General features: G+C 43.1%; 1 protein-coding gene across 2 annotated transcripts; it reads right to left on the bottom strand.

The window, feature by feature from the left end:
* Positions 1-2,043: 2,043 nt before the first annotated feature.
* LOC103721885 (elongation factor 2) lies at positions 2,044-9,313 on the bottom strand. 2 transcript variants are annotated; one of them, XM_088707420.1, is made up of 4 exons: positions 9,169-9,231; positions 6,993-7,054; positions 5,955-6,089; positions 2,044-4,689 (listed from the first exon to the last, which is right to left on the bottom strand). In XM_088707420.1, the coding sequence occupies exons 3-4, from the start codon at positions 6,043-6,045 to the stop codon at positions 2,249-2,251; spliced, it is 2,532 nt and encodes an 843-aa protein (XP_088563546.1). In that variant the 5' UTR covers positions 6,046-6,089; positions 6,993-7,054; positions 9,169-9,231; the 3' UTR covers positions 2,044-2,248. The 2 variants fall into 2 exon arrangements, with proteins under 2 accessions (XP_088563546.1, XP_017701852.2); XM_017846363.4 differs by lacking the exon at positions 6,993-7,054 and having other exon boundaries at positions 9,169-9,313.
* Between the last annotated feature and the right edge of the window lie 13,567 nt (positions 9,314-22,880).

The following is a 22,880-nucleotide window of genomic DNA, read 5'->3' on the forward strand; positions in this document are numbered from 1 at the left end:
TCATGTACCATTTTGATTTAAATTAATAAACTGGTAGGGGTCTATGCCAAACCCCCCACCATTAAGGTGGCTTTATATTCATAAATCAAGATTTCTTAGTGTTCAATATTTATTAATTTATTAAAAAAATTTATGAAGCATTAATTTTTATCGGGCCGAGCCGGGCCCAGGCCCGGACCGTGCCAGGCTCGCATGCCAGCCCGGCCCAGGCCCTTATGGGCCGTGCCGTGCTGGCCCGCGGGCCGTGCCGTGCTTGGCCCGCGGGCCTAGACCGGGCCGTGCCGGCCCAGGCCCGAAGCGGGCCGGGCCCGCTGGCCAGGACCCTCTAGCCCAGCACGGCCCTATCAAAGGGGCCGTGCCAGGCACGGCCCGGCACTGTAGCTTGCGGGCCGTGCCGTGCCGGGCCGTGGGCGGCCCGGCCCAGTGCCCATCTCTATCTGCCAATAAAGCTATATGCCGTCCCGTCACACGGTTCCATGCGTTGCTATAGAGAACCGGGAACTGTCACCCGAAGAGAGGCTACCGGTCGAACGTTCGGTCCAGAAGATAGCATCACCCTACGTTTTGAGGCGACCTAGGGCGGCGCTAAGAAACATTTTTCCAGAACGAGGAAAGGAAGTTCTAAAGTTGAACTTTTTTTTTTTTTTTTTTGCTTAGAAAAAGGGGAAGGGGGGAGGAAGGGATAAGCCCACCCCGCATAGCAACCTAGGCTCCACCCTGCCAGGAGAATGTTTGATGCGGGCAGAAATGACCGTGTGTTGGCACTCCGGCCGGTTTTACTCATATCCTCCCCATCCGTGGGTTGGCTCGGTTACCTTTATGGGCTCCGGCACGAATACCATGTATGAGTACGTCACATTTAGCACCACCGAGGCTACTCGCAGAGCGATACATCCTTCCAGATTCCATGTCCGAGTAGAGAGCATCCGGTCTCTACAATTTAATCGATATCTGTACGTTTCAAATTCGGAACCACTTGGTTAAAAGTAAGCCACGCTTTCACTAGGCTACCACCTTAGTAGCAAGAACAAACTTTTTTGTTGCACCTCTACCAGTGAAAGCACATAACAAACTCATTCCGTGGCCGTAGATTTATCCCATCATTTCCTTTTTCCGGTACATGCAAGGGAGTCGACAGGCTAGAACGAAATAAGAAAAACTTTTCCTATCATTTCTTCAACTGCAATACAAATAACTGAACTCGATGATTACCTACCTGGCCATTTGCTGAGACAGCTTAATGTGCGGCAGATACTATTCAAATATAATAAAATACTTTCTCTTGGCACACAGGAAAGTCATAATATTCTTTTTTAAAGTTGATATTGCAGAAAACAATTTGAGAAATAACTCTTTTCCAGGATAAAAAAAAAGTTTGATGGCCAATTTTCTTGATTGTTACACATGTGACCCCTAGGGCAAGGCCAATGACATATTCGAACCCGGATGGCCTCAAATCAAACAGCTGGTTGGATACGTGTCCCCGATCATGAACAGCAACGGACATAAAACAAACAAACCTCACAAATGTTTCATTCAAATCTCAAATAAAATATTATGACACAGAATCTGTCAATATATACGATAGGATTGAAAATTTACGATTGTCACTAAAAGAAATAAGAATAAACTGGGCAGACAATTCATATTATTTTGCATAAAAGATCTTCCTAGCATTTTGGCAAACTAATCAGACAAGAATTAACATTTGCAGGATGAAGAAAGCCCATTTAAGTAATTCGACTGCGAAGGAGAGAAACCTTAATTGCAAGTTTGAAGTGGAAGATAACTTCATTCCAGCCTAGGTGCAACAGTTCCCATGGCGCGGACATCATAATGCCGTAGCATTTAAGAATGACTGGAAAATCCTCCAACGGAAAAATCATAGTGCATATCGCACCATATTCTGCCACAAAAACGTGTGACAGCAAACTAACCAATTCACAGATAATATGGCTGTTGCAAGCTTGATGCAACTCAGTTTTCATCTTTAAGCAGCATTGATGGATAAATTATCTTACCTGCAAACTTGGTCTTAATATCTTGACGGAAACTTGGCCAGCAAAGATGTATAAAGCATCTTGACAGCATACTTTGACATTAGGAATTGTTCAGATAACACATCAGAAATGAAAGTATCCAAGTACATGGAAACAAGAAAGAAACCGATTGCAGGAACTTCCTGCAAAAAGACTCTGGTAGATGGGATGGAAACGAAATAAAGACTAGATGCATAACTCGCAATAACTTAGAGCTTGTCTTCAAACTCAGATAATGGGGTCATCTGATCCTTCAAGCCTTTCCTCTTGCGGATCTCGCTCACAAGCTGTGCTGCTTGTGTACCAGGCTCCAATGGGTCCGAAGACATCATATCCCAGTGGTCAAACACGCACTGGGGGAAAGCCTGACCAGATGTCGCAGCCCTCAGAGTGCTCGAGAACCCAAAAGACTCGACAACTGGGAGGTAAGCCTTGATGTTGTAAAGGGGAGTACCTGGCCTTTGTAGCTCTTCAAAGACATGGCCTCGCTTCTGGTTAAGAACACCATAAATGCCTCCAAGTGCCTGCTCAGGAGCCTGAATCTCTACCAGGTAAACTGGTTCCAACAGCCTCGGTTTGGCTGTCAACTGAGATGCATATATGACCCTTCTAGCAGTTGGAATGATCTGGCCACCACCTCTGTGAATAGCATCAGCATGCAGAACCACATCGCAAACTTCAAAGCATATCCCACGCATGTTTTCTTCAGCCATTGCTCCTTCCTTTGATGCCCACTGGAACCCAGCCACAACAGAGTCCTTAATTTCATTAAGGTACTGAACTCCCTTACACATATCAACAACCATGTTAGGGCCGGTGGTCTCAGGCCCAAAGCACCAGATCTTCTTAGCAAGATCCTTGTCCCAACCAAACTCCTCAGACAGAATCTTTGCACGTACTTTTGGATCATCACGTGGGCCAATGCGCCCTTCATCGATGGCCTCGGCAAGCCCATCTTCCAAGGGTCGTGCTTCCATGTAGAGACGATTGTGCTTGTTCGGTGACTTGCTCATCACAGTCCGGCAAGATTTCTCAAGGACGGTTTCACGGAAAGAGACCACAGGGTCAGAAACTACAATCTCTGCACCACCCATAAAATCCTCCTGCAGATCTTTCAAACAAATCTCAAGGTGGAGCTCCCCAGCTCCTGCAATGATGTGCTCACCAGATTCTTCTATTGTACAGACCACCATAGGATCCGATTTGGCCAGACGTTTTAAACCTTCCACAAGCTTGGGAAGGTCAGATGCAGTCTTGCATTGAACCGCTACACGTACGACAGGAGAGACAGAAAATTTCATAGCTCTTATCGGATGGGCGTCGACTTCCTTCTCATTTGTCAGAGTTGCATTCTTGGTGATATATTGATCTAACCCAACCAAGGCAACCGTGTTCCCACAAGGCACATCCTCCACAGATTCTTGTTTCTTACCCATCCAGATAACAGTTCTTTGCACACTTTTCACATACAAGTCTTTTTTCTGACCTGGGACATAGTTTGGTCCCATGATTCGAACCTTCGTACCTGTAGAGACCCTTCCAGAGAAAACCCGACCAAATGCAAAGAATCTACCCTTATCAGAAGCAGGAATCATCTTAGAAACATATAGCATAAGAGGGCCTTCTGGGTCACAAATTCTGATAGCATTTGCATATATATCATCTAGTGGGCCCTCATATAAGTTCTCCACACGGTACTTCTGGGCCTTGGAAGGAGATGGAAGGTGGAAGATCATCATTTCAAGGAGGGCACTGCTTGCAGGCAGCCAAGTCTGCATGACACGCTTCATCAAAGCCTTGCCCATAAGTTCCTTCTCCTCAGATTTCATGGTAACACCAAGTTTCTGCAGCATCGGCCATAATTTGTCTTTCTGATCATTCATGCAAGTACTGATAATTTGTTTGATTGGTTCATAACAAAATTGTACAAAGCCACGCTTACAAGTAGGAGAACCTGTGTTCTTGCTGGTCCACTTCTTGGTTGCTGGGTCAAAGTAATTCTCACCCCAAAGTCTTTCCATCATCTTGGCCTCATCAACTCCAAATTTGGCAGCATACATTTTGGCAAAGTTGGTGAGAGTGAAAGCCCAACCGTGCAACCCAGCCGAGAAAGCAACAGTCCCTTTCTCTGGATAGACTTGGACATCACCAAGAAGTGGATCCTCATAGGTTGCCATAATAACATTTGCATTCTCAATGACACGTTGAAAGGTCTGATAGGCTTCCTCCCCATCAACCTGAAGCTCTAAGAAACATCTATCCATCTTGTTAACAGTCAAGACAGGTCTGATTCTTTCTCCAAGTGCTTGTCGAAGAACAGTTTCAGTCTGGACACAAACACCCTCCACACAGTCAACGACGACTAATGCACCATCAGTAATACGGAGAGCAGCGGTGACCTCAGAAGAGAAGTCAACATGCCCGGGTGAATCAATGAGGTTGATGAGATACTCATTTCCATTTCTCTCACCCTTATAGTTCTTCAAAGACTCATCAGACATCTCGTAGTACAGAGAGATCCCTGTAGATTTGATCGTGATACCACGTTCTGCTTCATCCTGGCGGGTATCAGTCATCCTGACATCTCCAGCAACTTCCTGGGCGATGATTCCAGCAGCCGCCACAAGAGAATCAGTGAGAGTAGACTTGCCTGCAGAACCACACGCAAGGAAAAGCTTTATTTTTTAACCATGAATAAAAATATATAATTGGATGGTCCAAAATATGAATTCTCTAACTTACACCAAATTTGAACATCATTTAAAAAAGCACCCATACAGAATCTTGGAAATAAAAAGCATTTATTGTGTAAATTATCATATATATTGTTGAACATCAAGCAATTAGCATGATACTGAAACATACTACTTTAAAGCAGCATTGACAAAAGGAAAAAGAATCTACTTAACCAAACAAAATTTCAATCCATACCAGCATAAAGTTGCACAATGTCATTAGACTTGTGCAAATGCAAGAAAAAATTAATAATAGAGAATAAAGATCACCAAATTGTAACAGTATTTTGGCTTTTCACATAATATTCGCATTAAATTATAATGTTACTCTATAGTTACGTAAAATTAAACTAAAAAGGCATAAATAGATGCTCATAGTAAAGCTAAAAAACACTCTGTGCCTTTAAGTAACACCAATTGATCATCCTTCACATAAGACCAATTTGAATTTTTAACAATAAAATAACATTTGTTGATTGCAAAAAAATCTTGCCATCTAATGATTTATATTTTTCATAGAATATAATGCAAACCGTGAATATGCATTTTCCTTTAAGCATTATGGTTGTCAATTGTATAAGATAAGAAATAAAAATGTTACAGAGGAGAAAAACCACAAGAAGCGGAAAGAAGCAAAAACTACAGTATGCATGGTCAATCCTTTCCAGCATATAAATCCTCGAGCCTATTATGTTTAAAATTAAACTAAATTAATGCAAAGAATAGGTATCATCTCCGTTTTAGTTTCTTTTAGAGGCTAGCTGTTTGTCTACAGTTGCAATCAATGGAGAAGCACAGGTCAAGAAGAGTTTTTTCCTCTCCGGTTGCTGTTATGAGAACAAAAAAAAACATTTTTTCCAAACAAAAGTGAGTTATTTGGCAGCCCCACACCACCTACGTGATGTCATAATGGTGAGAAACTCGAATAAATTCAGTAGGCAAGAACCAGGGATGCCAACAAGCTTACTGGTTAAGGGAAAAACAATAGATCTGAATCTCTACGAGTTCACAATATCTCTTCATTGTCTTTCAATTGAACAGCTTAAAGAAATGTCTATTGTGTCTTAATCATAGAATGTTGAAGACTAGAAAAAGGAGGGGGTAATAATAATGGGGTGAGACAACCACAATTTTCAGTACACAGAGTCAAATAAAAGAGAAAGCCATTGATGATTCATACCATGATCAACATGTGCTATGACAGACATGTTACGGATGTTATGCTTCATGTCCATAATCCTGCGGAGCTCTTCAGCTGTGAACTTCACCATCTTGCCTGCTCTGAAGATTCAACAAAAGATGCTCAAGTATGTACCTGTGAATCATTTGTTTTTCAAAAAAAAACAGAGCCATATTAGCAAAAATTATAACATGATCAACTCTTCAAAACACCGATATAATAAAAACAGTATCAAATTTGTAAGAAATAGAAAACGATGGCAATATAATCTTTTCTGAGCAGCTGTTCAGAATTCCAACTTCAAAATTACAGGAAAAAACATTCATTTATCAAGACATATGCAAAATGTTTCAAACTATCTTGTTCACCAAACCATGTATTAGATGACTTTATGAACTGCTCTAAAGAATATTGCCATCTTAATTATAACAAAATCTATAGTGCCCAGTCATCATAAAAGCCACCAGAAAAAGAAACTCAAAAAAATTCTACCATTCTTTATTCTTGAACAATGTAACAGCAGTAGACCATAAAAAAGCAAAGCTAGGTTCTATTTACTCTTTCTACATCCAGGAAGCTCCCAGGCACCTGCCTAAGGCCTAGGCAGCCTGATAAGACACTCCACACATATGGCAGATGCCTAACCTATATATGCAAGTATGTAAGTGGGTGCCTTGGTCACTTAACCAAATATTGGAGCACTAATAAATCATTTAGAAGAAAGTTTGGTTTAGAATACATAGGGGGCATGAATTCTCTCTTGTACTCACATTCAAGCAAAGAGGGAGATAAAGCAAAAGACTTTGACAAGTGCTGGTGCAAGCAAAGGGTAACCACAGTCTCAGCTTCTACAGTTCAAACAAAGAAGAGAGGAAAACAGGAGAAGGACAAGAAACAAGGAAGAGAAAAAGAGAAGGAGAAAAAAAATTAAGCAAAGCAGATGAATAACAAGGGGAAGAAGAAATAAGTGATTAACAATTTCTAGGTGTTATATAAACAATGCCTAAGTTCTAAGAACCCCTCCAGCCACCTGCTTACCACTCAATGATCTCTGGAACACTTGGATGGAATGAGATTCGTGGGTTTCTCCCAAACAAAATCTGCAGTATGATAGTTATAAAATCCTTCAAATCTCATTAATTTAACGGATGTTATATTGGACACAAGCAGACCGTAAGAGAATAACAAATCAAGATAATGACAAGTAAATAAAGCAAAAAACAGCAAGAGAACCCCTTCCAGACTCTATCAAGAAAGAAGCAAATCAGGCCAACCTTCAACCCTTTACTTGTTAAACTAGTACAAAACAAGTAGTCAGGAGCAGGCAGGAATACCATGTTTGAGATGGTGAATTGGTAACTGCTAAATAGAAGGAGGGGAGAGTACAGTTTTAATAACACAAGTACTGATGCATGTAATATAACCACCTAACAGACATCAGCAATACCAAACCAAATAGAAGAAAGAGGTAGCTTGGCGCATAGACAAACAGGTCAAAGAGTTATGTCATTTTTTCAACTATGGTCATCCTTTGTCTAAATCTTTCTTATGCTAAACAAATTGAAGCAGCAAAGAGTATTTTTTCACCCTGGAAATTTGTCGTAGAATTTCAAAGGACACAAAAAACAGTTATCAACTAAGATGCCAGGAAGCGAACTGTAGGTCATCAGACAGAATAGAAACAGATAATACTCGTTACAACAAAGTCATGTGATGTTTACAGCACTATCAAGAGAATCTGTGAGGAAGTTAACTACCTGTTTGAACAGGCAGAAGTCACTCTATGGATAAAAACAGGTAGAACACTTAACAATAACTGTGACCTTTTATATGACAGCAATCATTAGAAATTTCCATGCATAAATCTCATTGCAAAAAATTTAGACCCAATTAAACCAAACCAAATAACAATATAACAAATTCAATAACATTTCACATGTGCCCATATATCACATATATAGCCAAAACTTTGACGGATGGCAAGTACTTGTAATCACATATAAAATACAAGTATTGCAAATGCAGATCTTGTGGTCATGAATTTAATACATCCCTAGCACATCAAGGTTATTTAACAATGAATTTTTTGCCCAAGCTCTATGTGCGAAATGTTAGGAAAAAGCTTTGAGGAGAATTGTTAAAACAAGTAAGAAGCAACATGAGTTGGGATTGAACCAGAATCCAATGCTCTTTACAGCAGTGCGAACAGGTAGGGAGAGATCTGAAGCAAGAAAAGCGTGGATGCTACAATAACGTGATCAATACAGAAGCTTCTACAGCATTTTATCTTTGAATAGGAACCTTCAGATTTCAAACAATTAACCTACAAAGCTGGCAACTTTTCTCAAAAAACTGCAACTAGCATTAATGATAAAATAATTAGAAATGGACCAAATACAACTTAATAGTTAAACTTAATGGTCAGCTGCCAAAACTATGCCATATACTCTTAAAAACATAGGTACATGAAATCAAAAAGATCTCATCTAGTTTCCTGTTTCCTTTCATCAGATGGTAATACAAACCTAATCCAACCTAGTATTAGAACTCACAAAAAAGGCAGCCAGTGCACTAGGCTCCTACCACTGCAGGGTCTGGGGAGAGCCAGATGTATACAGCCTTACCCCCAGAGTGGTTGTTTCCATGTTTCAAAAATGGGACCTCCAGGTCGGAGCAACTTTACCGTTGCCAAGGCTCACCCTCTTAGTATTAGAACTCGCCACAGATCCAAATAAACCCTCGCATCCCAAAACCCCCACTTACATAACAAATTTACCTATAATAATTTAATAACAAATATAACCATAGTTAAGTAAAGAACACAGATCCAGAAGACGTAAAACAAATAAATCCAAGCAATCTAAACGTACAAATAGAGTAGCTAATTAGTTGAACTTTATGCAATAAAGTCATGGATCTAACAGCAACAAAACCAAATCCAGATCTACAGCTACATGTTAAATTTCCAATCCATCAATACATCAAAAGGCTTACTATAGCCAAAGAAAACAGCTTACAGCCGCACATAAATCCTATACAAGCAATCCATATAGATCGATCTTGATTTATCACCAATGAACCAAAAAAAATCCCAAAAAACCGCTGAAAACACGAAAAATTGAATCCAGATCACAAAGCAAATGACTTTAAAAACAATCTGAAATAAAATGCAAACGCCGAGTGGAAATCAAGGGAGGGATGGCTAGGGTTTTACCACCGGACCAAGAAAGAGCAGCCGCAGACTCAGAAGCGATGGCCCTAAAACCCTCGTTCTCTCACGCTGGAGAATATATATAGGTCTCGAGCTCGGACCACGAGAGCTCCACTTGGCTTTAGAAAAAAATATTCTCTACCTGTTCGGATGAACCGCGGAACACGTTTTGCGTAAACTAGTACATCGGTCGGCCCTTCGATCTTTATGCGTTCAGATGCAAGCAGATATTTTTGTCCGTCTGATTCGTGGTCTTTAAACGTGGATTAATCTGGGCGGTGGATTTCTTACCTTACGTTCTCCTTATTTAATATCTCACCACATAGGCATTTGAGAAATTAATAATATTCTAACTATTATACAGATGAATGTAGATGGTATATAAAAACCCGAAAACTTAACCTCATTGTTTCATAATAATTGGATGTACGTCTGAGGGGGGGCAAAATGGATCGTCCTATTTTTAAGTACGAAGTCATCCAATTCTGAAAGGCCGAGCCCAGAAGGCCGAGCTCAGAAGGTCAACCCCAGAAGGCCAACCTCAGAAGGCCAAGCCGGCCTCAGAAGGCCAACGTCGTCGTCCACCTGCTGCGGCCATGCCCTGCAGCAGCCTCACCGCACCATGCTTTGCTTGCTGGCCACGCCACGACATATCAACCAGAGACCATGCCCTGCTTTCCCAGCCATGCTCTGTCATATCTACCAACGTCTTATTGTTCATAAGAACGGCATACACCGTACGCCACAAGCAAGCTCTGGCTGCACGTCATCCCTACTCATGATGGGAACGGGCCATACCTCCGCCACCTAAACGCCCCTACAGAGACTATAAATAGCCCCGTCACATAACGCCTAAGAGACTTTTTTAACTGGATAAAATATACATCACTCTAACTTGAGCGTCAGAGGGCCCTCACCAGAACCCCACCAATGAGGCTTTGTGCAGGTACATCACCGCACAGGAGGTGGCCCAGTCCTCTCATTCCACACTCCAGCAGCTCCTCCAACTCCTCCGACGTGGTCAGCCTTGGGCTAGATTTGAACCACAACATATTTGGTGCTAGAAAAAGGGACTGAGTCGTGATCATGAAGTTGAGGGGTCAAAGAGCTTCAAATGCATCGAGGAGCCAAGCACTAGCTCTCGGCAACTCGCTCCGAAGTCCACCCCTTTCAGAACCGGCAAACCAAATTTTTCAAGTCTAGCCGGAGTAGTTCAACCTGCTTGTCCAACATGTCCAAGCACTCACTGCAGCCGTTCAAGGCCTGCAGCAAGTATAAGACCAGCCTGTACTTCCTCCTCATGAGCATGAGTCCTCAGGACGCCGCTCGCGACGTCATTTTTCTGTAGAGCGTTGCCACCATTGAAGCTCCCACCGAGCTCGAGCCCCAAGACGGGAGGGCTTGTCGCGCATATATTATCCTGAGAGCTCGCGTCGAAGCCAAACACCTCGAGCACGGGATTACCCATCTGAGGCGGGGTCTGCCCCATGCCGAGCTGCAACAGGAGCCCCACCCGAGCTCGACAGAAAAGTCGAGAACTTGGAGCGGCAAATACAGATGCTTCGAGACTGAGTGTTGCAAACCCGGCTCCGCCAAGTCAAATTTCAACTGGAACAAACGAGGCCAACCTCGCCCAAAGCCAAGACTCGGTCCAACTCCATTGCTTGGAGGCTTGGTCGAGCTTTGGCCAAGCATGGCAGCAGCCGGCCCAACCCCGCACAGGCCCTCCACAGCGCCCATGCGAGGTTCGGGGCCATCAGCCATGACCACACCGGCGTGCGGCCAACCACGCGCCCGCACGGCCACAACCTGCACCTGACCAACCGCGCGCGCACCAGCTGGCACGAGGCCCTCCGTGCGTGCACCAGCAATGCGCGGCCCTCTGCGCGGCCCACCAGCCCGCGCGCTAGAGGTGGGCAACGGGCCGTGCCGGGCCGGCCCGGCCCAGGCCCCCCGGGCCCAAAAACTAAGCGGGCCGTGCCGGGCCCGGCCCGTCCAGCACGGAAGGCCAGCCCGGCCCGGCCCCAGGCCCCTCTATTGGTGGGCCGGGCCGGGCACGGCACGCCACGGGCCGTGCCAGGCACGGCCCGTAACGGGCGCAAACGGGCCGTGCCAGGCACGGCCCGCAACGTCTCCAAACGGGCCGTGCCTGGCACGGCCCGTCTGGAGAGGGGGGAGGAAAATAGCCGTTTCCAACGGCTATTTTCGTGAAAATGACCCTTTTACCCCTCCCAACAGTCCAATAACGGCTGAATTGAGGGGTATTTTGGGAAAAAAATTTTTTGGGCTTCTATAAATAGCCCATTCCTCCCTCATTCTCACCACACCAAACCTCTCATTCTCTCCTTCTCTACTGCTATTATTTCTCTCTTCTAAAGTGCTCTTCTAGCAATTTAATTTTTAGTTTGTTCAAGTGCTACACAAGAGGAGGTTCCTGTTGAGAAGAGAAGGTCGTTTCTGTTGAGAGCACAAGAGGAAGCTCGGAATCTCGGCTCTGCCTCTGCCCTCCGACCCTCTACTTAATTCCTCCTTGCGGTTAGTTTTTATTTTTTGAATTAATCATAGATATGTCATCTTTTGAGGAAAGTCAGTTTGGCATTCCTGTTTCTGAGGGAGAAGAAACTAATCCCCAACCCCTTGTTCCTAGTTCCTCTAGAACTGGTGAACCGAGTGAAGGTCAAACCTCTTCTCGTAAGAGGACTAGTACTGTATGGAATGAATTTGATAGAGTTATGGTTGAGGGAGTCTGGAAAGCTAAATGTAAAAAATGTGCCAAACTTTATAGTTGTAGTAGTAGTGGGGGAACAGGGCATTTAAAAAGACATCAAGAGAGTCATAGGATGCATGATTCTCATGCTCAAACTCAAAGTAACCTTAATATACAAGGGGGATTACTTGTAGGTAATTTTGCATATAATCATGAAAATCAAAGAAAAGCACTTGTAAAATGGATAGTTAAGGATGAATTACCTGTTAGTTTATGTGAATCTTTTAATTTTGAAGAATATGTTCAATTAAACCTACAACCTGCTTACAAAAGAACTAGTAGGCGTACATTTAGAAGAGTAGCTATGACCAATTTTTTAGCAATGAAACAAAATTTAATTGAAACACTTTCTACTTTAAATGTAAAAATTTCATTAACTTCTGATATTTGGTCAGCATCTGTAGGTAGTAATTGTTTTATTGCCATTACTGCTCATTATATTGATAATGATTGGCAATTAAATAAACGTATTCTTGCTTTTCGTGCTTTTGATTTTCCACATTCTGGGCAACAAATTTCAAATATAATTTATCAAACTGCATGTTCATATAATATTAATGATAAAATTATGTCTATTACTTTTGATAATGCATCTAATAATAATTCTGCTGTTGTATTATTAAAAGACTCATTGCATCCCATATTAGATGGAAATTTACTGCATATTAGATGTGCATGTCATATCTTAAATCTTTCTGTTCAAGCTGGCATGGGCATGATTCAAGATGTGATTTCAAAAATTAGAAATGCAGTTTCTTTTATTCATGCTTCTAGATCAAGACTTCAAGAATTTAAGGAATTATGCATAAATCATGGTAAACGTTTTAAAAAATTTAAACTTGATGTAATTACTCGTTGGAACTCCACATATAGCATGATACATGATGCATACCCATATAAAAATTTATTAAGTGCATATATTAATGATCGTGGATTAGGATTTACATTGACTGAAACTGATTGGAATAAAGGAAAAATTTTGGAAGATTTTTTGCTTAGTTTTTATAATGCTACCAATGTTCTTTCTGGTATTTATTACCCTACTTCATGTTCATTTTTACAACAAGCATATATAATTAGTCAAAAATTTGCAGAACATAGATATGATGATGTTTTAATGCCTATTATTGACCTAATGGAATCTAAATGGAATGAGTATTGGGACAGGATATGTCCTATGCATAACTTAGCTGCTGTATTTGATCCTAGAGTTAAATTAAATGGCGTGCTAATTTTACTTGATGCATACTCTGAAAATATGAATCAAGATGCTGAATCTGCTAAAGATGAGGTAAAAAAACTTCTTTATGATATTTATGCTATATATGATGAAAAAATTCGTGGATCTAGAACACAAATACAAACCTCTATTTCTCCTTCTAGTAGTTCTCGTTCGTCATCTATTTTTTCATTCATTGCACAGAGAAGACACACACATGCTTCAAGTTCCTCTTTATCTTCTTCATCTTTAAGTAGTGAACTAGAATTTTATTTACGAAATGATCTTCATTCTGCATATGATGAAAATCAAATAGAGAATCTAGATGTATTATCTTGGTGGAAGAGTGTTAGAAATCAATATCCTGTTATGTCTGCAATTGCACGCGATATTTTAGCTGTGCCGATGTCCACGGTAGCATCGGAATCCGCTTTTAGTGCAGGTCGGCGTGTTCTTGACGAAAAGAGAAGTAGGACGACGGGCGAAACGGTGGAGATGCTTCTCTGCTTCAAGGATTGGCTGGATGCTGAGGCAAGACTTCAAGATAAAGGTGGACATAATATAACATCCTCTGATGATGATGATACAAACACTACTGAAGACTGAAGACTGAAGAGTGAATACTGATTCACTGAATCACTGATGATTAGTAAGATTTCTTAATTTTTTATAATTGTACATTTTTATTGTATTCTGGAGGTCAGACCAAGGTCCAAACCTCGGCCCTTTCTTAGTTTCTTATTGTATTCTAGAGGTCAGACCAAGGTCCAAACCTCCCTTCATGTACCATTTTGATTTAAATTAATAAACTGGTAGGGGTCTATGCCAAACCCCCCACCATTAAGGTGGCTTTATATTCATAAATCATAAATTCTTAGTGTTCAATATTTATTAATTTATTAAAAAAATTTATGAAGTATTAATTTTTATCGGGCCGAGCCGGGCCCAGGCCCGGACCGTGCCAGGCCCGCGTGCCAGCCCGGCCCAGGCCCTTATGGGCCGTGCCGTGCTGGCCCGCGGGCCTAGACCGGGCCGTGCCGGCCCAGGCCCGAAGCGGGCCGTGCCAGGCACGGCCCGCTGGCCAGGACCCTCTAGCCCAGCACGGCCCTCTCAAAGGGGCCGTGCCAGGCACGGCCCGGCACTGTAGCTGGCGGGCCGTGCCAGGCACGTCCCGCTTCGTGCTGTGCCGTGCTGGGCCATGGGCGGCCCGGCCCAGTGCCCATCTCTACCGCGCGCAGCCCTTTGCGTGCGCACCAGCCAGCACGCACCCGACCACACGCGCACCAGCAGCGCGCGGCCATCCGCGTGCACACGGCCATATCCAGGCATCCGCGCCCGACTGCAGCAGCATGCGCGCGCAAGGCAACCCACCAGCGCGCGCCCAACCTCGCCGAAGTATGCTTGGCGCCCAGCGCCTGCAGGCGACCGACGGCCACAGTCTGAGCGCGCGGCCAACCGCACGCCCAAGCCACTGCAGCAGCAGCCCAATGTGCGCGAGCCAAGCCTAGCAACGCCCGCGCACATCCAAGCAAGGGCGGACCCCTGCCCACTTGAGCAGCCCCCGACGCACATCCAAGCGACCTCACCATACATGAAAGGGGCTGATGCACAGCCAAGGCGCCCACCCGAGTTGTGCCAACACCCGGCACACATGCGGCCGCCACAAGTTGCTGTAAGCACGCCAAAGATGGGCACAACCACGAGAGGCGATAAGTGGCACCAACCCATGCGCGCACACCGGAGTACGCGTGCACGGGGGAGAGGTCTAGCAGCACCTAAAGGCAAGGCAAGGCTGCACCAGCAGCGAATCATGCCCAATCAAGGCAGCCGAGCCAAAGGATAGCGCCTAGACTTAGACACATCAAAACAGTCCTTAAAAGTCTAAGTTCAACCGCAACAGCGTGCATCCAATCAAGTCCAATCCAAGAAAGAGGGCACACCTCAGCCAAATGCCATCCAAGGGGCCACATGCCAGCAAGCACAAAAGCCCCCACATGCCAAACATAGCAGCCATGCAACCCAGCAACATGCGCACGGGCTGAACCCATGCAAATCAGCCTATGTTCGGCAAAATCAAGCACAAACCAACGGGCAGCACATCAACCAGCGCATGCATCACATGTGCGCCCAACCAGCAAAGAAGGAAGGAAAGCCCCCAAAGGCAACGCTCGGCCAAAGACAGCAAGCCGAGCCACATGGCAGAAATCCAAGCAAGGGGCCAAAGGAGGAAAGAGCACATATAAAATGCGAGGAGGAGTCTGCGGACTCTTCCATAGCTATCTGGCGAGTAAGAGCATGGGCGACCAAGATGCAGTAGGCTGCCAGATGAAGGAAGCGCAAAGGGACAAGTTAACAATCCGCGGGAGAACATTTGCTGGATCCGCGTTCCGGCCAACCAGGATCCGCATCCCAGCCAACCAAGACGCGCGTCCCAGCCAGCCCGGGAGCTCAATCCAGCAAGTTGCCAAATCAGCCAACCATGGACACATAGCAGCCCCTACACGGGACACACGCCCCAGCCAACCGTGCAATGCATCCCGGGCGTTCATCAAGCCCAACGATTTCAGCACATAGCCGCAAGGAATCAGATTCAAATGAATCCCCTTGCAGCTGATTAGGAATAGATTTGAAATTTGAATTGCTTTCCGCCAATAAGCTGATTTCAGCACATGGGCATTACGCCTATATAAAGGAGCCATTAGGGCCCTTCCAAGATATTCTTTGGATCATATATTTTCAGCATTGTAAAAGGTTTTTCCTTGGGCGGCATTGTGCCGATTTCAGTCTAGGGGTTAAGCCTTAGATTTGGGCTAGTATGGGATACATTAATCCCTACTAGATTGTTGGCTAGTGAGGGATCCTTACGATTCTTCATTTGATTGGGCTAGTAGAGATCCTTGAATGCTTTATTAGATTTTTCTTTTCTTTGTTTGTTCTTTGTTCTTGTTCTTCAATTTGAGAGTTGAATCCATTAAGTTTGCTTTATTGATTGCCTTTGTAATTGAGTGATTTAACGAGCGTTACCTATAAATCGGTACAAACCATCCACCACCGCAAAGGCGGACGCTGAGGAGCGACGGCAAAGGCATGGTGTGGGGCTTGGGACCGTGAGCCCCATCAACTGGTGCTTTCATTGAGAGAGTCTCACCATCGTTGGGATAAGTCTTCTTCAAGGAGGTAACGTTCAGAACACAGAAAATTTCAGATCTGACTTCTGCAATTGGTTGAAAATTTTCTGCAGCATATACTTGCTGTTACACCAGATTTTCTGCAACGATTTGATTGTGGCAGTATTTTGATTTTCTGCCATCTATAGAAAACTCCTGTTTATTTGTGTTGAATGTGAAGGGTTTAGACAGCAACTTAGGTAGGGAATAGTTGATGATTTCGAGAGTTGTAGGTAAAATTTTCTGCGTTGGGTGTAAGTTGGTTTTAACCAACATTGAGCAGGGATTTCGGGGTTTGTATTTGGAGTTGTAACCATGTGGAGAGAGCGGGAGCGTAGAAGAACTCATGGAGAAGTGTCAAGGTCGCATGCCTCACGGCAGGACTGGGTATGGGATGAAAGCAAGAGTGATTCTAGTATTGGGGCAACCGGCCGTAAGGGTTATGGCTCGGGGCAAAACATAAAAAAAATATGTGGAAAAACATTTGTCGAGAAGGAAGAATAGAGGGCCGAAGAGTTGTGTTAGAAGGAGACCGATATGGTGAGAAGCATAGGAGGTACTATGATGATGAAACGGAGTCTGAAGACGAGCCTTTCCATGCTCGAAGGCTTGAAGACCGGAGAGGGCACATGGATTAGAGGAAAGGGTACTATGATAGTGAGACGGATTCCGAAGAGGAACCATTCCGTGCTCAAGAGCCTCATGGCTGAAGAGATCACATTGATAGGTGGAGGAAGCCGATGGCTGACTATGGTAAGAATGTTGTTAGGGGATCACAGCTTCAAAGGCAGAGGCCAAGGAGTCCCAAACTTGACCACCCAATAGTCTGCAATAAGAAAGGGGCTGCTGAAAAATTATGCAGCAATATTGAGGCGGCTAAACTCAGCCGTGGCATGTCGAAATCGGCTGCAGCAGACCTTGTGGCTGCAGCAGAAACTTTAGCAGCAAACTTGGGCCAAAGTCAGCAATCAAAGGGTGCTAAAAATTATGTAGCAGAGAGCGAAGGAAAGAACCAATCAACCGGTGCTGCAGCAGTAGAAACAACCTGCAGCAAAGGCAGCAAGCCTCTGCAATTTCAGGCGTCATCCATAAGCAAGGAGACAGCTGCAATCACCAACAGACCGCAAGTGAAGGAGGTAAAGAAACTTACTCATGATGAACTGCAGGACTTCATCAACAAGGGGTTGTGCTTCAAGTGTGGCACCAAATGGACAAAGAACCACCGTTGCAACTCCGGCCAGGCCCTTTTGCTGGACGATTGCAGCAAACTGAAAGCCAAAGGTGTCGCTGCAATTTCAGATCGCAGCAGCATCGAATCCCAGCAACTTGAAGCCACCGAACCAAGAAATCCAATTCTGCAGGTTGCTGAAACTAATTGCAGCAAAAGAGATGCTGCTGAAACCAACCCCTGCACGGTAGAAGATGCTGAAGCGGAACCTGATGTGAAGACAAAACCTGCAGCAGCCAGCCGTGGCGAAACAACCCATCAAAACGAGCTCGCTGATGCAGAAGATCAAAGACTGCAAGCACCAGAATTCTGCAACGAAATTGCTGCAGCGGCTGATGGACTTGCGCATCACCCGTTGCAAGGAGGATTGTTCTATTGGAGGTATGTTCTTGTACCGATCATCCCAAATTACACATGGAACATGCTTGGCTACTTCCACTACCGCAAGGATGACAACAATGTGGCGGCACATGAGCACTCCAACATCATCCTTGAGGGCAAGGATGTTCTCCAAGGGAGGGGGAATGTTGCGAACCCCGCTCCGCTAAGTCAAATTCAGCCGGAACAAGCGAGGCCAACCTCGCCCAAAGCCAAGACTCGGGCCAACTCCATTGCTTGGAGGCTTGGCCGAGCTTTGGCCAAGCATGGCAGCAGCTGGCCTGATGCGTTTGCAAAACTGCTCTCCTAAATGCAGGAGAATCGCACAAGTAGTAAAACTCGGGAGTTCGAGATCGAATCCTCAGAAAACGTTATAAGTATTATTAGCATAATTTCAGATGTAATTTCAGATTGTTTTCAGAATTAAAAACAGAGAAGAATAAGTAATTAACAAAGTTCAATAAAATAGAGATGGTTAGGGATCTGGAATCTCACTTGATGATATTGCATCCAATAAATAAATTTTATGGTTCTTGATTAAAGATTAACGGTAGGATAGATCTAATCATGGTATATATTTCATGAATATATAAACTCAATTTTTAAGCATTCATCGTGCCTATTACATCAACGACAAATCAAATACTAAAGCAGTCCATGTATCAGTAAACATAAACCATTAAAGAACTATCTACAAAATAATTATGCAAGAATCCATAACACATCAAAATATAAATCAATAAGAGCAAAGGTTTAGAATTTACTTTAAAGAAAGCAATACATCAAAGGTTCCTCCATCACCCTTCCTAAGATATCAGCCCTCCATAAAAGACATTAGCCTCCCCATATTTTTTCAATTCTTTTCGAAAACAGATGCTCTGTTTCTCCCTTTTTTTTTCAATGGCAAAGGCCCCCTGTTTTCTTTTCGAAATGAGAGATAAGCTCCACCCTCTCCCCCAACTGAGAGATAAATATCCCTTGGCCTTCGATCCCCCTGATCGCATGCGGTGGAGATCAATGGATGAATGCTCGGGATGAGACGTGAATCTGGAATGGATGGCTGGATCGAACGCGGACGACTGAAAATCGGACGTGGGGAGGATCCAACGCTGGCTCACGGGCGTGGAGAGGGTGCATGCCGCGGATTACTTGGCATGCATCACGGAGAGTGCTGGGAATGTTGCTGGGATGCAGGATCCGGATGCTTTGTGGATAGCTGGGTAAGATACGAAATGCTAGGAGATGCACACAGGCGGATCCAACGCTGAGAGCTGGAACGTGGACGGCTGGAGGAGACTGGATCGCATGCGGAAGATGAAGCACGGATGCAGGAGCTTGGACTGGGACTTGGATGGATGAACGGAATGACTGGGGCGATCACGAATCCGGAAGATGCGCGGATGGATCGCGATCCCTTCCACTTGGGCGCTGGGAAGCTTCACGGGATGCTGACGAATTGCACACGGGCTCACGGACAGATGAGGTTTGGATGCTGAATTGCAAGCTCCTTCAAATGGATGCCTGAGATTGTGCACGGGAGCTGGGACGCACGAGATGCTGGGAGATAATGGGCATGCTGCTATGAACACCACGGACCGTTGGATCCTCCTGGATAATGAATCTAGGCCCTTTGTGCATTTTAGCTTTGATTTGTGATCACCTGCACCCCACAAAAATATAATATTAATGCAGCACTTTTATCATTATTTGTCAGTAATAATACTAATTTAAGTGATGTGTAGATTGCACTTTTGTGCTCTCATCACACCCCCAACTAGCTTATTGCTAGTCTCTAGCAATTAACAAGCAAATAATAAAATGAGAGTGCAAAAGGTGTAGTTTAACCTATGACTTTTTATTGAAGCTAAAGACATAAAACTAAGATATGTACCCGCTTTCGTAGGGCATCACGATTGCACTTAGCATGTGCAACAAGCCGTTAAATCCCTAGGTTACCCTAGTGGACGAGTGTTGTCTCGTGAGAGTTTGTAGAAATGTTACCCACAAACATCATGAATGATATGACATGACATGAGAACCTAAAAAAATGTGAAATAAATTCTAAGCTAATACACATGTAATTAATTAATAAATATTTTCAAGCATGGCAACTATCAAAGCAAGAAAAATATAAAAGTGCAGTGTGCATAAAATAGTTTGACTTTCTCAGAGTACTAATACCTCCACTACAACAGGGCACCGCCCGAGTTTTAGGTGCACTACTCAAGTTTTCAAGTGTTTTCTATAATTTGTTAGACCCTGATCCACCAAATTTTCAGAATATCACATGTTGTCTGAATTTGCCAAGAATGGTTCGCATATAAAGAAAAAGTTTTCAATCCCAACTAAACAACCCGGGTACACAATGGTCCAATACAATGGAGTCAAACCAGCCATTACCACATGTCACTGGGTTCAGCCTGACCAACTCATTCATGCTTATTTTTATTTCTTTTTTTTTCAACACATATGACGACTACAGCTGTCCAACCCCATTAGGCTCTAGTAAGGTCCATGTAGCGAGTTTTCAGCCAATAACCCCCGACCCAGTTGGCTCAAGAAATTTGGTGAAACACCCCTCGGACTTAATTACTTGAACCAGACTATGCTACGAGGCCAGACTTGTCATCATAAGAATTTTTTTTTTTGAATAATAATTATGCAAGAAAAGAGAAGGTAGGCTGAACCATATAGATATTTTTATTATATACGTGACTGCATCGTGACTATAGGTCAACCAAGGTCGGATCATAAGACACCTAAGTAATCAAGCCGGGATATTCAACCTCTATCTTTATGTGAAAATTAAATCATGAACCTTATGGTATGAACAATGATACTCATACTTTTTTTATAGATAAGGCTAACAAAAATGCAGTTAACAAATGTGAACTCTTGAGGCCTTCCTATTGTCATTAGGTACACGTGCGGGGATCTAATAATAGGTCTCTGATCAGTCATCGTATGCATGTGTTCCTTGCCTTAATAGTTAAACAAACTCAACATGAAAATACATGTGCATTTGCTTAGAAAAGAAAGTAATAGAATAAATCAAATGCAAAAACGAAATCTCTCTCTTTTTTTTGGTGCAAAATATTTCCCTCCCCCCAACTTAAACATTGCATTGTCCTGAATATAAAAGATGCAAGAAAACTATATATGAGAGACAATAGAGAAAATAATATTAGAGAGAAGAGGAATACCTTGAGTTGTTGATATCCAAAAAAGAAGACCTACAAAATAAGAAAAAACTAAAAATAAAGAAAAAAATAATTCTAACTAATATACACATACCTTTGCCGTCATGCTCAATTATAAGAAGGCTCCCCCAAGAAAAATGAGTCCTCTTCATCTGCAAAATTTTCAAGAAAATGTTTTAATCTATGTCCATTTACCTTAAAAATTTTGTCATCCTGTGGATTCTCAATCTCAACTGTCCCGTATGGAAAAACAGTTTTTACAATAAAAGGACCTATCCATCTTGATCGTAACTTTTCAGGAAACAGATATAAGCGAGAGTCATAACAAAAAACTTTTTGTGAAGGTTCAAAAGATTTTCTTAGAATTAATCTATCGTGCCTAATTTTCATTCGTTCTTTACAAAGTCTAGCATTGTCATACGCATCCCGACGAATTTCATTCAACTCACTTAATTGTAATTTTCTAGCTAAACCAGCATCTTGCAATTTAAAGTTTAATTTTTTAATAGCCCAATACGATTTATGCTCTATTTCAACAGGTAGATGACATGCTTTTCTATAGACTAGCCGATACGGGAACATACCAAGAATAATTTTATAAGCAGTACGGTAAGCCCACAATGCGTCTGAAAGTTTTAAAGACCAGTCTTTGCGTGATGGATTCACTGTTTTCTCTAAAATTTGTTTAATCTTCCGATTGGCTAACTCTACTTGGCCACTAGTCTGCGGGTGATAAGGAGTTGCAATTCTATGGGTGATATCGTACTTTCGTAATAGGATCTCAAAAGGCTTATTACAGAAATATTTTTTCCCATCACTAATTATAAACTTGGGCATCCCAAACCTAGAAAATATATTTTATTTAAGAAATTTTAAAACTGGTTTGTGGTCATTTGTTCGACAAGATACCGTTTCAACCCATTTGGATACATATTCAACATTGACTAATATGTATTCGTATCCAAAAGATGGCAAAAACGGATCCATGAAATCAATGCCCCACATGTCAAAAATTTCAATAGCAGTAATGGGCTGAAGAGGCATCATTTGCCTACGAGTTAGACTCCCAACACGTTGACATGGGTCACATGTCCTACAGAATACGTGGGCATCTTTAAATAGTATAGGCCAATAAAAACTATATTGCAATACCTTAGCTGCCGTTTTCTTAGATGCAAAGTATCCTCCGCAAGCACTGGCATGACAAAAAGAGAGTACACTTTGCATCTCATGATCCGGTATGCATCGTCTAAAGATTTGATCGTTGCAATACTTGAACAAATAGGGGGCATCATAATAATAACTCCTTACTTCACGCAGGAAATTATTCTTATCATTCGATCCCCAATGCTCCGGCATCCAGTTCATAACAAGAAAGTTTACAATGTCAGCATACCATGGCATAGTAGAAAATGCAAACAACTGCTCTTCGGGGAATGAGTCCTTGATGGAAAACTGTGGCACCGAATCATTAAAAACTAGCCGTGATAAATGGTCAGCAACCACATTCTCTACTCTCTTTTTATCTTTGATAGTGATGTCAAATTCTTGGAGTAGAAGTATCCATCGTATTAAGCGTGGTTTGGCCTCTTTCTTATCCAGCAAATATTTTAGCGCTGCATGGTCCATGAAGATAACAATAGGAGCACGAGCGAAATTTGTCTAATGCAAATACTACTGCAAACAATTCCTTCTCGGTGGTGGTGTAATTCATTTGAGCATCGTTTAAGATTTTGCTTGCATAGTAAATGACATA

The sequence above is a fragment of the Phoenix dactylifera genome, chromosome 1 (assembly GCF_051530095.1).
Source record: "Phoenix dactylifera cultivar Ajwa chromosome 1, Ajwa_hap1_PhDact_Kaust_v1.1, whole genome shotgun sequence".
Taxonomy (NCBI): Eukaryota; Viridiplantae; Streptophyta; class Magnoliopsida; order Arecales; family Arecaceae; genus Phoenix; species Phoenix dactylifera.